This window comes from Miniopterus schreibersii (genome assembly GCF_964146895.1).
Source record: "Miniopterus schreibersii genome assembly, chromosome: 12".
In the NCBI taxonomy this organism is placed as follows: Eukaryota; Metazoa; Chordata; class Mammalia; order Chiroptera; family Miniopteridae; genus Miniopterus; species Miniopterus schreibersii.
The window spans coordinates 11304517-11320603 of record NC_138112.1 but is presented as its reverse complement, the minus strand read 5'-3'; the positions used below and the strand labels follow the sequence as shown (position 1 = coordinate 11320603).

The 16087-nt window shown below is 42.5% G+C and overlaps 1 protein-coding gene across 1 annotated transcript in view; it reads left to right on the top strand.

Moving 5' to 3' along the window:
• Positions 1-11361, top strand: part of DDX10 (DEAD-box helicase 10) — a 208972-nt gene extending 197611 nt beyond the window's left edge. Inside the window, exon 18 of the mRNA XM_081154586.1 lies at positions 10694-11361. Within this exon, the coding sequence (XP_081010712.1) occupies positions 10694-10868 (175 nt within the window). The 3' untranslated portion in view covers positions 10869-11361. The remainder of the gene's footprint in view (positions 1-10693) is intronic.
• Positions 11362-16087: the final 4726 nt, after the last annotated feature.

Sequence of the window (16087 nt, the reverse complement as noted above, 5' to 3'; positions counted from 1 at the left end):
CAGTGTCAGGCTTACAGAGTTCCCAGTGATTTCAGTTGCTATTTTATAACTTAATTATTGGAACTGCTTGCCCCAGCATCCTTGGAAGTTTAGTGCTCACTCTGCTACACGGTGTTTCTGTAAAGCTCTGCATACACCAGAGAAGAAGTTGATAGGCTTTCCCAGCAGATCTTTTTTTCTATGGTGCCTTGGCCACAATCTTTTCTGACAGTGCTTGGAACATTCTCAAGGCTTAAAAGAGTGGTTCTAAGTGTAGCATTCATATCCCAGGGTCTGTGTTTCCAGGTTGCAGAGATGCTCTGGTCTCTTTTTATTGAGTTAACTCACACATTATTTATTTAAAGTATGCTCTTTATCAATAAGCCATTTTCCTGTTCACTGCAGGTAGTAACGATTATGTTCTTGGTGCAATGTATCATTTTCCCATCCCTTTCCATGTCTGTAAGTCTGTTGGCTAAAGCTTCCTAAGGATCAGAGAGAGAATTTTAAAAAATCAAGTGAAATAATACCTAGGAGTTTCCTCTATATGGAAAAATAATGATATAATGAATCAGCCTCCCTCCTTTGCTTTTCAATACATAGGAGTGGTTTTTTTTGTTTTTTTTGTTTTTTGTTTTTAATATATCTTTATTGATTTCAGAGAGAGGAAAGGCGAGGGAGAGAGAGAGAGAGATAGAAACATAAATGATGAGACAGTCATTGATTGAGCCCGCAACCCAGGCATGTGCCCTGACCGGGAATCGAACCCCGATTGCCTGGATCCCAGGTCGATGCTCAACCACTGAGCCACGCCCGGCCGGGCAATACATAGGAGTTTAAACTATGTCTGCTCCTGGCCGAATGATCTTGGGAGCATCTGTGTTACAAAGATAGTTGCTATAGCAGGTGTAAGATAGGAGTTGCTTGAGCTTCTATGAACCAACAGACTGAATGCCTTGCCCACATGCACCACTGCATGTAGTTTGGAAATAGTGATCTACAGGACATGTTATCATAAACTTTGCAGTATGGGGAGAAGTAGGAGTTTGGGAAATTAAGTCTGCGTTAGAACAAAGGCAGGCTGCTTGGCCCTGTGGGAGAACAGTGGCTTTCGGGGTCAGATAAACAGACCTGAATCTTAACACTCTTAAGACCTCAGTGTTTTCTAAGAAAAGAATCTTACTTTCTTTCATAAGTTGTGGACCATGGACAAGTTACTTAAGCTCTTGACCCCCAGTTTTAATCATCAGCCAGATGAAAATTCTTCTGGTTCACGGTTATCATGAAGATCTAATGAGGGAAAAGGAAAGCAGAGTATGATACAAATGGGGTCGTTAATCTATGCTAGTCACTTTAATTACTAAAAGAAAAATAGTGTTAGGGGTTTTTAAGTGAGTATATACATTTACAAGAATAAAATTTAATGTCCTCTGAGAAATCTACTTTCTATTTTCTTTCTCATCAAAATCATTTAAGTTCCATGCAACATGGCAGGCCCTCTATTCAAAACGGTCTGAAAAAATATCTTCCAGATTAGGTTGAAGTGATGAATGATACAGTGAAAATAATGTGTAATATATTTTATTCAGCATATGGGTAGAGTCCATATCATCAAATTGGACTGTGAGATATGCCCTTACCTTCTGTTCTCCTTCAACAGACCTGTTTTCAGGCATTCAGTAAACTGAAAAGTGTAGCATGTGCCTGGCATAGAGCAGTAAGGAAGGACCAGATCCCAGCCTCCTAAAGCTTACACTCTGGTGAGGGACACAGACCGTAAAGCAGTAGACAAGAAGTGGAAAAGAGATGGTGATAAGAGCCAGGAAACTGTAGGGTAAGGAGAGGCATTGGGGGAGCCCTGTTCATATGAGGGGGGGGGTAGGAAGAACCTCTCTGGGGTGAGACCTGGGGAAATATGGAAAGCCTTCCTTTTAGGTAAAGAAGGAATAATTCATCCTAACGTCCCAACTAAAAATGCCTTTGACATTTATTAAATTTAAATGTTTACCCTAAGAGCATGACTATGCAATTATGTACACTCCTGCCAGAAGTGGGCTCTCAGGTCTTTTCATCACATCCCCTTCAACCATGTGTCTACCCAATGGTGATGCTAGTCGGCTTCATGGAAGGTGACAAGGGTAAGAAACAGCTGTTATTTTAGTCCACAGGCGGCAGCTCATTAGAAAGGCACGACATTGGTGAGAACGGGGTGGAGTTGAGACTGTCAGGGCACCCCGGTTGAAGGCTGGGAGCATACTTTAGGTTCTGAATTAAAGTGGCATGCCATTCTTGAAGGTAAGAGGAGAAAACTCTAATGCATTTTTATGCTTAATAATTTAAATTATAATTTGTTGGTGGTATATCAACTCTTTTGAACTATGTAAATCTTATTAATAGTCTTTTTAAGCAGTTGTAGTTTTTACAGTAAAAGTTCAGTGAAAAATAGAGTTCCCATATACCTTTCCTATTATCAACATTTTGCCACCATTTGTTATCATTAATGAACCTACACTGACATATGATTATCACTCAAAGTCCATAGTTTACATTAGGATTCATTCTTTGTATTGTACATTTTATGAGTTTTTTCAAATGTATAACATGTATCTGCCATTGCAGTATCATACAGAATAGTTTCAGTGCCCCCAAAATCTGTGCCCCACCTGTTTATCCCTTTCTCCTTTTTCTCCCCACCCTTTCCTCTCCCTGCCACCCGGCCCCTGGCAACCACTGGTCTTCCTGCTATATTTATAGTTTTGTTCTTCTAGGATGTGGTGGGGTTGGAATTATATAGTGTGTAGCCTTCTCAGGTTGGCTTCTTTCACTTAGTAATATGCTTTGAGAGGTCCCTCTCTGTCTTTTCATGGCCTGAAAGCTCGTTTCTTTTTATCACTGAATAACATTTCATTGTATGAATGTGCTTCAGTTCGTTTATCTATTCATCTGTTAAAAGACATCTTAGCTGATTCCAAGTTTTGGCAATTATGAATAAAACTGCTATAAACATTCACATGCATGTTTTTGTGTGGACATACGTTTTCAGTTTCTTTGGGTAAATACCAAGGAGTGTGATTGCTGGATTGTATGAAAAGAATATGTTTAGTTTTGTAAGAAACTGCCCAACTACCTTCCAAAGTATTTGCACCATTTTGCATTCCCACCAGCAATGAATGAGAGTTCCTGTTGTTTCACATGCCTGTTAGTATTTGGTGTTATCAGTGTTTTAGATTTTAGCCATTCTATAATTTTTACAGTTTAAAGAAGGCTCTTTTTAACTTTTAAAATACAGTAGATCCTGACAGTCAAATAGTTTGTTTTTAAAATTTTGGTTGTATGTGGGAATTCTATTTCACGAAACATGAAATTCCAACTTAGCAGAGCCTTTCCTTATAAATGGGGCTGCCCTCTGAGGAACTTTCTTCCCAACTTCTCAAAGCTAAGGTTTCTTGTCTGAGATAAGACTAATAATAATGATAGATTTAATTTTTTGAGAGAGAGAGACAGAAAGGGTGAGAGAGAAAGAAACATTGATGTGAGAGAGAAAAATTGATCAGCTGCATCCTGCACACACCTTAACCTAGGATTGAACCCACAACCTGATTATGTGCCCTGACTAGGAATTGAAACCTCGACTTTCCCGTGCACAGGACGCTGCTCCAACTGAGCCACACTGGCCAGGGCAATAGACTTAATTTTAATAAAAGCACCAAAGACTGTTGTTGCAGATAACCTTCATCTACCAGGGCCTTTGCAAATTATATAAATCTAGGAGCTGGTTGAATATGCTGATCTGATGGTGCGGAAAGAGCGCTAGGCTAAGATGCTTGTTTTTACAGTCATTGGCTTTATGGAAGATGCTTTAAATACTGAATGGCATGAGAATACTCAGAATATGTAAAATGAGAATAGTAGGAACCTAGAAACATGGACATTTAAGTAATGGACAGAGGAAGAGGAAACTAAGAAGGTATAATTCAGAAGATAGCCAGCACTTAGGTACTTAAAATTTAGATGACTTCCCATTACATCACATGCCATGGGGGAGGCTTGTGGGGTGGAATTGTTGAGGATGCAGTGACATTTGAACTGGGTTTTGAAGGATGGGATTTAGATAGCTGTAAAATAGGAGGAGGGGATTCCAAATGGAGACAAAAGAAGGTGAGATCCTAGAGCATGTTTAGGGACTAACAAGTAGTCCAGAAAAACGGGGGTGTGCAGTGCAGAATAGGCTATGGAGGCAGGCCTGTGCCAGAGCACGGGAGTCCTTAGATATTGCAGTGTGAGGAGCCCCAGAGGCAGTCACTGAAATGGTGATCTTTACAAAGAGCCCTCCCTTCAGCTTGTGCAGGGTTTGGGGGAATGGGAGGAGTGTTTCAACAAGAACCTTAATTTAAGAAGACTGGTTTTTAATTTACTTTCTTGTTGGGGAGTAGGCATGGAAACCAGTATTGAACAACTTCCTGAGGGGCCTTTGTAAAACCTAAAAAGTAAAACTAGCCAAAACTTCACAAATTTCTCCCTGTGGTCTGTGGAGCAACATTCTCAAGTCTAGAAAAATGACTTCCAGTCTTTGCATCATCACAGAGAACTTTTGCTTTCAACCCTAATGGTCCCTATGTTTTGAAAGATTTTTGTCTTTCAAGACAGTTAATACTTAATTTTTCACGTTTGCTTTATTAACAAAGAGATAATTTCCAGTCCATTCAAGCTTCTGAAGTGTCAGGTATGTACAAAGCTCAGTTAATATAATTTCAGCCAAAAGAAAAGAAATACCAGAATTTAGTCTGTTTTGAACAGTTGCAGGTGTTTTGAAATACTGAAAATCACCCACGAGCATCTACCATGACACAAGAAACCTCACCTTTCCCCATGCCTCTGTGATCCGGGGACCCAGGGTGACACTTGGGTAGAACACCTGCTCTGTGCTCTGAGCCTCGGGGAATTATGAAGAATAATTGACGTAGACCTCGGTGCCCACAACTGCTTTTTCCTTCAAATTTATGTTTATTTCTCTTTTCATTACAAAGAGCAATACAAGCTTATTATGACAGAAAAAAACAGAAGATACATATACCAGCAGAAAGAACATTAAAAAAAATCTTCCAAATCCTTTTCTATGCAAATATACCTGCAGCCTTATTTAAACAAAGACTCTCATTCTGTATTGGTTTTATTAGTTTTCAGTGTTAGTAAAGAAATTCCTGCAACATTGTTTTTAATAGTTGCATCATATTTCATTTGAAATTTTATGATTTATTTAACAGATTAATCCCTTATGATTAGATGTTTGGGTTTCCAACTTTCTGAAATTACAAATAGCTTTTCCTTGAATATCCAATAACTAAACCTTTATACACATCCTTAATTATTTTTTGGGGATAAATTCCCAGAAGAGAAATTGCTGGGCATGCGTACTTGAATGACTTTTGAAAGGTGGTCGTAGTAATATACATTCTCACCCAGGAGTTCACATTCTAATTGAGAGTTAAGATGCACACAGGTGGGGGAAAATCACTTTAGTACTAGGAAGTAGCAGTGCTCGATGCAAAATGGCTGATGAACAATTAGAGCTGTAGGAGTTCAGAGGAAAGAAATCACTTTTACTAGGGAGTTTGGGTACCTTTCGTAGAAGATGAGTTGAAGATGAGTCTTGAAGTGGGGGAGAACCCAGGGGAGGGAGGAAGTGCAAGTGGGAACACACGAGAAGTGTCTGATCTCATGAGTATAAGGGGCGGCCAGAAGAGGGACCAGGAGGCAGGCTGGCCTCGTGTAACTCCAAGTGCTCCTTTTTTTTTTGTTTCTTATAAATGTAATACTGCCTACATTCTCATGCTGGGTAACTAGGTAACTAACTATGAGTACCTGAAAAAAGTAAAATGAAACCAGGGAATCAGACTTATTGAAAAATCAGTTTAATTTCTGAGAGAATTTTGAAGTTTGGATTTAGAGAATTTAGAAAGTAAGAAAGTTGCATGTATTTTTTTAAAAACTCAATTATCGATGTGGTAAGAGTTTAAAATTGAAATCATCGTGAGATGTTACGTTCTTTCCCCCTCATCACTGGCACTGAATAAGTTTTCTCAAATGCTTACTTTGCCTATGGTAGCAGGATTTTATATACCCATTTTTTATTTCTTAATCCTACCCTAGGATATGCTTTCATTGATTGATTGAGAGCTCACCATGCAGGGCTTTGCTGTGTTGCAGCAAGTTCCCTCTATACTCGGTTTATTGGTTTGTATCATAAATGGGTTTTCTGCATCTATTGAGATGATCATGTGATTTTTAACTTTCATTCTATTAATATAGTAAATCACATATATTGATTTTGGTATGTTGAACCATTCTTGCGTCCCAGGGATAAATCCCACTTGATCATAGTGTATGGTCCTTTTAATGTGCCATTGAATTTAGTTTGCTAGTATTTTGCTGAGAATTTTTACATCTATATTCATTGGGGATACTGGCCTGTAGTTTTCTTTTCTTTGTCTCCTTATATGGCTTTGGTATTATGTTAATGCTGGCCTTGTAAAATGAGTTTGGCAGTGTTTTCTCCTCTTGGGTTTTTGGCAAGTTTGACAAGGATTGGTATTAATTCTTCTTTAAATGTTTGGTGGAGTTCACCAGTGAAGCCATCTCTGGTCCTGGGCTTTTGTTTGTTGTGAGATTTTGGTTACAGATTCAATGGCCTTATTTCTTATGGGTCTCTTCAGACTTTCTATTTCTTCATGATTCAGTTCTTTGTAGGTTTTAAGTTTCTAGGAATTTACCCATTTCTTCTAGGTTATAATATTTGTTGGCGTAGTGCATAGTAGTCTCTTACAATCTTTTGTATTTCTGTGTAATCAGTTGTAATGTTTCCTCTCCCATTTCTGAATTTGAGTCTTCTCTCTCTCTTTTTCTTAGTCTTGCTGAAGGTTTGTCAACTCTGTTTATCGTTTGGAAAAACTAGTTTCGTTGATCTTTTCTGTTGTTTTTCTGGTCTCTGTTTTATTTATTTCTACTCTGACCTTTGCCATTTCTTTCCTTCTGGTAATTTTAGGCTTAGTTTGTTCTTTTCTTATTCCTTGAAGTGTAAATGTAAAGTAAGGTGGTTTCTTTGGGATCTCTTTTCTTACTGTAGGCATTCATCACTATAAATTTCCCTCTTAGAACTGCTTTTGCTACATCCCGTATATCTTGGTATATTGTGTTTTCTTTATTGTTTGTCTCAAGATATTTTTTTAATTTCCATTTTGATTCCATCTTGAACCCATTGTTTGTTCAGGACTGTGTTATTTCCACATATTTGAATTTTCCAGTTTTTTCCTGTTACTGATTTCTGGTTTCATACCTTTGTAGTGAGAAAAGACATTTGGTATGATTTCAGTCGTCTTCAGCTTGCTAACTAATTCATTTATGATGTATCGTATGCTCTGTCCTGAGGAATGTTCCGTGTGCTCTTGAGAAGACTTACTCTGCTGCTATTGGATGGAACATTCTGCATGTCTGTTAGGTCCATGCCTCTTGCTCCCTCTTGTGCAAGAATTCTTAAGCTCATATACCTTCTCTCAATCCAGAACACACTAGGCTAAATCTTGACTACTCTCTTTTGCTTTCTGATGGGCAGCACTGAAGCAGAAGTTTGTGGTCTCTCCCTGGCCCACAGATTTGATTGAGCTGGGTATCTGCACATGCTCACTAGTCACCTGCCAAAGCTCACTGTCACAACTTTCAGAAGCCCACACAGGGAGCTGGCCATGGGGTGGGGGTGGGAGGTGTAGGCGAGGCACCCAGAGTGCAGGGGGTGCCCCTGAGCCAGTTGGAGGGATCCATGGGTAAGGCATCTCCAGTCGTGCGTGGATGGGCTTCTTGTTGGATTCTGTGATACACTTAGTAGGTTCTGCATTCTTTTCATTCCCTCAGAGCACTCTATCTGCTGCTCTCCCAGTCATGCAGCTCACAATTTAGTCCTCTGGATGGGGTGAGAGAGAAATGGACCCTGTGACAGCATTTCCTTACAGCTAAGAAAGCCAGGCACTCAATCATATGCTCTCACTTTCCTCCACAGGAAAAATCCCAGGCCAAGAAAATCTCTTGGCCCTGAGCTGTGCTGCCTTGGGGGAGGGGTGATGTGGGTGAAGTCACACTGTTCCTCTTACTCTCTCCAGTGAATCCAAACTCATAGCTTTCACTCCAGTTGTGTGCTGGAGTTTCTCCACTGGACACCTGGGCTTCCACAGAGGCCCTCTCGTCCGTGGGTGGCTAAACAGTGCTCTCCCACAGCCAAGAGGGACCAGAGCCCATTCACAGGACATTGCGGGGCTCACAGTTGGGACCACTGTTTGTATGTTTATCACCCAACACACAGTTGGGTGAGACTCCTTCTGGGTCCCTGGGCGTATAGCGTTGGACCCCACAGCTCCCACGAAGGCACAGCTGTGTGTGGATGGACGCCCGGCCGATGCTGGGAGGGGAAATGAATGAGGAACCTGTGTTCAGCCATGTTGTTGGTTGATGTCACTCTCAAGTGTTGCACCATTTGAAAGAGGCCTTTTCTGAAGACACCAGATTGTGACCATATTTTGCTCTCTGCTTACTAAATGTTCTTTAGATTCATTACATTATACCCCCTTTGGGTCACTCACCTGTAGAATATCTATCTTTTTGTTGATAATTAATTTTATGGATATTACTGCTTATTTGCCGTGGAAAGTAGTGTAAAATACTTTCTAGAATTTGAACTGGTCCACAGAGCAGCAACACTGCTGATAGTAAAAGTATTTGGGCCTTGTAACTTCCCGTCTTCCTTTCATTGTCTGAACCAGCGCTTTCCTGCGGGGACTGGAACGTGCAGCACACATTAACGAGGGGTGCATTAGTAAAGCCTGCTAATTAGGCTGCCTCCGAGGAGAGGCTCCAAGGTACACTTGGAGTACAGGCAGGGCAAAAATAAGCATTTTACCAAATAAATCATGACACACTGGCCCAGTGGACTTGGCACAGAACTGGCCATATTCAAGCAGGTTAAGGCAATACTTTTTATTAAGGCCCCTTTCCGCTAAGAAGCACTCTGCGGACTGAATTCCCGTCATAGGGGACTCTTTCATTTTCACCTTTCCAGGCACTATTTAAAATGCAGTTATTTGTGGATAACCTCAGTGTTGTCTGGTTTCTCTTCTTCCAATGGTGAGAGAGTACGGCTGCTGAGTCAGCATTGGCATTTCTGGGAGGTGAGTGGGGAAATGATTTGCAGTTTTGCTTCAAGTTGGTCATAAATGAATGTGCTTACGAGGCACATTCACTTTGATATCCAGGCTGCCTTCTTAAGGGGTAATAGGCTCCTTTGAAACTTGAGCAGTTTGTTCTCTTTTGGAAGACATCATATGCTTGGACTGTAATGTAATTTCTGTGATGACTTTTTTTTGCTGTTGATTATAGAACATCAATGTAAGAATTTATTTGAAAGGGAGTAGTTTATAGGCAGCTAACGTGATTGAGCACTACTGTGTTCTTGCAGTTACATAATTTTATTTCGTTCTTACAGCAGTTCTGCTAAGTAAATTATATAACCCCCATCTTTCAGATAAGGAAACTGAGGCTTAGAAGTGTTAGTTGATTGGCCAAGATCTGGCTGTGTCGATGTCAAACCAATGCTCTTCCCATGGCTGATTCTTTCTGTTACTGTCCTGCACATGTTGACTAAAGCGAGTCAGTTCAAATTGCTTTCGGTAGCCTGGCGTTGGGCAGAATTAGAGTCATTCAGATCTGGGTGTGAATCCCGTGTGTATAATGTGGGTCCAATCACTGAACCTCTCTGACCTCGTTGTAGAATGAGGCCCACACCAAGGATTTTCCTGAAGATAAATGTAATCTGTGTAAAAAATGTAGCACAAAGCCAGACCCTTAGTAATGATAAACGGTTGCTGCTGCCATTGCTAATAGATGGGTTTTGCATTTTATTTTAATTTTGTATCCAATAATTAGGTCATCTTTGAACATGATGATCTTATCCTAAAATGCTTTGAGGATGTTTTCCTTTCTTCTTTGTTTGTTTTGCTTTCTTAATTTTTAATGTATCGAGTGATTGCCTCTATCTTCAGAAATTAGCTTTATTTTTGTAGTTGGCCTCAGGTGTGTGCAGAATACAGCAATGATGTTTATGCTCTCTTAAGACTGTGTGGGCCTTAGATACAGATTTTAAATGGGGAAACTTATTCAATATCTTAATTAACTTGTAATTTAACATTTCAGGTTCTATTTTACTCGTGATCTGTATATCTCAGCTTAATGCAACAGGTAATAGAATTAGGACCTGGCACCCTGATATCCGCTCCTAAAGGAAGTGTGATCTAACTTGAGGTAGAGGTGGTTGGCTGCGGCAGCATGAGTGCATATTGAAGCGGTCAGGAGCCAGACTCTGGACCTCTCAGTGTCCTCAAATTGTGGATAATACAGCTAGTTTTCTAGAGTTATTGTGAGGATTGGCTGAGACTGTACAGACGCCCTGCACGTGCCCAGTGTGTGGTGGGGCCTCTCCTCCAGGCCACTGCTGGGAAGGTACTTGCTTATGACACAGGTACCCTGAAGTTGTTGGAGTTTCTTTCCCTCTTGAATAATAATATCATTTTACCAACTATCTGTTATTGGTAAGTTTATCCTATATTGTTTGATTTCACAGTAATGACTTGAATTATGTGTTTATAAAGTAAGTCGTTGGATTTGTTCTCACCAGCGATGCCAGGAAGCGGCAGGGGCCGAGGAAGAGGAGCGGCAGAGGGGAGGACTCGGGACTCACAAGTCGGACCAGGAAGAGGGCCAAGTGGGACGTCGCAGAGCCTTTGGATACCGGCCTGTCTTTGGCAGAAGATGAAGAGCTGGTGTTACATCTGCTCAAAAGTCAGAGCTAAATACTTCCTGCTCTGTCTTCTACATGCAACCTGATCATGGACAAGAGGCTGGAAAAGCAGAGAGCTTTGGGGGAGTTAGAGAACGTGAGTCCCTCGCCCAAAGGACCCGTCTCCAGGCAGAAGTGAAAGCATCTCTGAGCCCCTCCACAGGACCTGCTTGTGCCATCCCACAGCAGACTCGGAGAGATGGGTCGGAAACCATCTGATCCCATTTTCCAGCATGTGCTCTGTTAAACTGTGTCCATGGGTTTTGTCCAGTGACAGCCTGTCATTGAAATACTTCCTTTGTTTTAACAGTAAGTTCTGGAGACCTTGTTTCATTGTTAGGAATTTCTTTCTTGCTTATCTTACAGAAGTGTCTGTGTACTGTTAAATAAAATTGCTCACAGATTTGATTATTTAATATCTTAGACAGAATACGATGGACCAGCCATAAGGAAGACTGAGTATTTTTGAATTGAGATGATCAATAATAAACATATTTCCTATAAAATTATTGTTTTTATTGTGTCCAGTAATATGAAAGCACTCTCAAGAGAAAGTTCTTAAGATTAAAATGCTTAGCCAATTCCTGAAACAATGATTTTCCATATTTATAAATTAGCCTTCTCAGAGATGTCATTTAACTTTCATGTGGCAGATTTGCTAGGGGTCATTGATAAAATCTATAGAAGTCCTGAATCTAAAGCTGTGACCTAAAACCAATCTCTCAGCAGGTAGTAGTGTGTAGGCCTTCTGCAAGTTCCTCCACAGCCATTTCCTCCAGCAAATGCAGACGCCTCGGAGAGGTCAGGTCAGGGAGAGTAAGACAAGCACATGGAGGGGAGCAGAGAGAAGAGATGGGGAGAGATCCTGATGGCATCGGCGTAGCCTGAGCCCCTGGGCTTCAACTCAGTCTGCTCCTCGTACTTCCCAGTTATGTCATGGGCCAGGGGCGTGGGTTGTGGGTGGGGGAGTCAGTGCAGCCCCTGGGGCTGAGTTATAAATTTCTTTTTTGTATAAACTACTTTGAGTTGTATTCTGTCCCTGAAACTGAATGAACCTTGCCTTTATACGTTGCAGGAGATTTTAGTTTGCTGATTTTGAAAACGAATGAAAACATCAGAATAGCGTTGCTAGAAAGCTTGGCTAACAATGCATGGTAGGTTATATTATTGTTTACCAGATATTCACCTTTGGGAAGCATATCTTTTCTGTTCTGCTGATATTGGACTTGGCTGTGTGACTTACTTTAAGCCTGGAACATGTGCCGGTTTAAGCAGAGGCTTTAAGATGCATCGATGCTTCCATCAGCTCTTTCGCACTTTTTTCTTCCATCTTGAGACCAGCATGGACCAAAGAGAGGATACTGCTTCAGTGTGGACACGAGTGAAACACACGTGAAACAGACCTGCAGCTACCACGATCCCCTCTCAAGCCTCTGGAGCAAGAAATCCACCAAAACTTGGGGAGTTGTCACGGAAAAGCCCGATTAGTACACAAGGTGAGAGAAACACATAACCAGTGGCCAAGAGCATTCATATATTTTACTCCATACATGTTAATATATTCAGCAACTGCCATATTCCAGGCCCTATGCTTGTAAGAAATACAACAGTTCCCATTCCCGCTAGCGTACAGTGGAGGAAAGAGAAAAGCAGAGTCATAATTTCAGGGTGTAATGAAGAGCAGAAAAGGAAGATCGTTATCTGAGTGAGAGAGCTGTTGCTGGAATGCAGGAGGGAGGCAGGACGTAGCAGTTGCTTGACCTGGGGCCCAGGATGAATTCTTGCCCGATGCTTCACTGAGGCCGAGAGGCTGTTCATCAGATTCACTCAGGCAAGATGATCTACAAAATTGCCTGTCTTAGAGCGGATACACCCAGCAACAGAGCCCTTTGGAGGGCTGCCATCTCATAAGCTTAACATGGCATTTTCGATTTGTTTGGGGCTATAAAAAATGGATAAGTTTAATTAAACGTAATTAATTTTGTTACACAACATTTGGAGTACCCCGAACATGGAAAGTCATCTCCACAACTGCCAGAGTCTGCCAAGGATGCAGATGTTCTGGGAAGTGTGGGGGGATGGGGGTGGCAGTGGCGGTAAAGGGGAGAGAGCCTGCAGCCAAGATTTGAACCCCATTTCATATCTGTGAAGACCATTTTAACTGTACATGTCATCACAGTGCGATTTCCCCCACAGCCTAGCTGATCAGACGGCCAGGCAGACGTGTTTATACCATATTACCCAGCGCCTGCTGAGTCAGGAATTGGCAGCTGACCTAAAGCCTGGCCGTCAGCCTTGAGAGAGGCTGGTGCAAAAAGCTCTGCCAAACAGGGACGGATTGGGCAAATAATGTTCCTACTCTCAGAAACTGAAATTTAGGTTGTCAGCAAAATAAGGCTCTGAGACAGACTGGGGAGCACATGATAAGCAGAAAGTGAGTTCAGATTCAGAGTTAGGCAAAGCTGTATGTGAACAAAAACTGTGGCAAGAAGATGAGGGGTCCAACTGGTCATAAATGTAAGGCCAACACACGCACCGTAACGAGTACAGGGCAGAGCCGGAGACCTGCAGGTGCCCTTGTTGAGTCTCAGGTCCTCACTGTCCCTCTAGGTCCTGTCCCCATGCGGCTTCCCTTCCCCTGGGTCCTATTCTTAGATTTCTGTGCAGGCTGATCTCCTTCACGGCCTGAGGTGTAAGTAAGACCCATTGCCTGAGCTAGTCCGAGTGAGTCCTTGGGTTTTTTGCACCCAAAAGAGCTTCAGTAAAACTCAGAATATGCTGATGCTGTGCTGGTTGGACTTTAACATGCCTACCAGGGGGTCTTTTTAAAGTGCTAATCTCAAACCGGTGGGTCTGAGGTGGGGCCTGGCATTCTGCATTTGTTACAGGCTCCCAGGTGACGGCATGCTACCGGCCTCTGGCCACATTTGAGTAGCCAGACCCTAATGGAATTCAGAGAGTTACTGAAATAATTATTCACAGGTAGGGATTGTGTCAGAGCCCCAGCAGGAGATAGAGGGCGCACACAAATCAGGATCCTTTTAAGGGGATTTGGTGAAAGGATTGTGTACATAGGCCTGGGCAGGGTAAGGAAACTGCAAAGGTCACCCTGGGGCTAGTCATAGAAGGGTTACCCCTCCTCACCCTGAGGGTAGAGAGCAACAGACTAGCGCGTTTTGACCTGCGGTTGACATATGCAGCCAGCCCGAGGTGACCACAGGGAGCTGTCCTAGAGAACAGACGCCGTGACCTCACTCTGCTGCTCTAGACTCCTGCCAGTGGTCCCCTCCAGTCCTAGCCAAAGCCAGAAAGCAAACTGTGTGTAGCTGTAATCTGTGAGGTCTCCCAGGACACAGAACAGGAAGGGACATGGAAGGGGCCAACGGGAGACACTGGGATAGAGATGTAGGTGGAACCTTTTTGTGGGTAAAGAGGAGAGGCCCTCAGCTGTTGTCCCTTTAACACCTACTGTGTACCAGGTACTGTTCTAAGTGCTAGACACACAGCAAGGATCTACAACACGCAAACCAGCCTACGAAGCACTGGCGGGTGGGGATAAATGTTGTGGGGGAAACAGGCTGGGTGAGGAGCCAGCAGCGGAGCAGGGGAGGGGGGCTGTCTGATGAAGGGAGCCTGAGGCTGCAGGGCCTGCTTCCCAGGCCCATTAGCGCCTGGAGAAAGCTGGTCTTCGCCAGGACTTCTTCACACATTTTCCTCTCGTCTTAAATCTTTAAAGCCGCCTCCCCTTCGTCGCTCTTGGCTGATGACCTTATTTTCGATTTTACTGAGAAAACAGAAATCATCAAAAGAGACCTTCCCCAAGCCCCTGCAGCCACCCGCCCAGCTGCCCCTGTGCCGAGCGCTCTGTCCTTCCTCTGCAGAGAGGAACTGTCCACCCTCCTGCCCCAGGCCGGACCCCAGCGTGGCCCTCTCCAGGGTGTCGCTGTGCAGTTGTCCCTCTCTCTGCAGCACTATCAGTGTTCTCTTCCTACTGAGATATTCCCGTCAGTGAACAAATGTGCTGTAACGTCCCCCATCTTAAAGCAAAACCTTTGCGCCCCACCCCATTTCTCTTTTTGCCTTTACAGTGTAACTGCAAAGGGTTGTCTATAGTCCTCCCTTTCAGTGTTTTTCTTAAATGCTTTATTGAGGTATAATTGGTATTGAATAAGTTGTAGATGTTTAAAGTATTCAATTGGATAAGTGCTGACATGCACACATCCGTGAGACCGTCGCCTCAATCACTAATGTGCACATCCATCAGTCCTGCAAGTTTCCTCATGTAGCTTTGTAATCCCAGCCTCCCTTCCAGCCCTCCCCCATTTCCCAGCCAGTCCCCCTTGTATTTTCTGTCACTATAGGTTAGTTTACATTTCCTAGAACTTTATATAGATGGGACCACACAATATATGTATTTTTATTGGGCTCCTTGCACTCAGCATCATGATGTTGAGACCAGTGCAGCCTCCATGGGAGTGACTGAGGCCTTGCTAGTCAGACCTTTTCTCTGCAGGTGGGAGGTGCTGCTCGGGGCCTCTGCCACATGTAGGAGTTAGCAGAGCATGACTGGCAGCACTGAGGGAAGACCCTGCACTGCCCTGTACCCAGCCAGTGACGACTACTTAGACTACTTAATGTTTGCACTGCCATACAATGACACGTTATTTAAAAAATGTGAAAGATTTGGGTTCGATGGACTTTAGCATTTTGCAATTTAAAAAAATCTGGACATTTTTATTTAAACATACATATCCTTTTTTTTTTTTTTTTTTTTTTTTTTTTTTTACAATTTAGTACTATTTTTATTTTTCATTTATTTGAGGAAGGGAGATTGAACTACATTTGTTTTGGTGATGAGTGCTGTCAAAGGTTAATTCAACTCTACTCATCCAGGTGAGACAGCGCCTTGTTCAGTGTGTGTCTGCTCCTGGCTACCCTCGGGTCCACCCTTAAAGCTGTGTGCTGGGCCCAGGTGGGGACATCGGTGCAGTGGGGCAAGGCTGGGGCAGAATCTTCTGCTTCAGGCTGAATCCAGCTGTCATTAAGCTGCTCTGTGACCTCAGTCAGTTGTGTATAGAAGCTTTGTAGGCTCATCTTATTAATGAATAAATGTTTGTCATAGAAACTTTAAAGTTATAGTTGTGCAAAGTGGAAAAATAAAACTTACCTAGTACTGAATATTCAGAGATAACCATTGTTAATATTTTATTGTATTTTCTTCCAAATATGTGA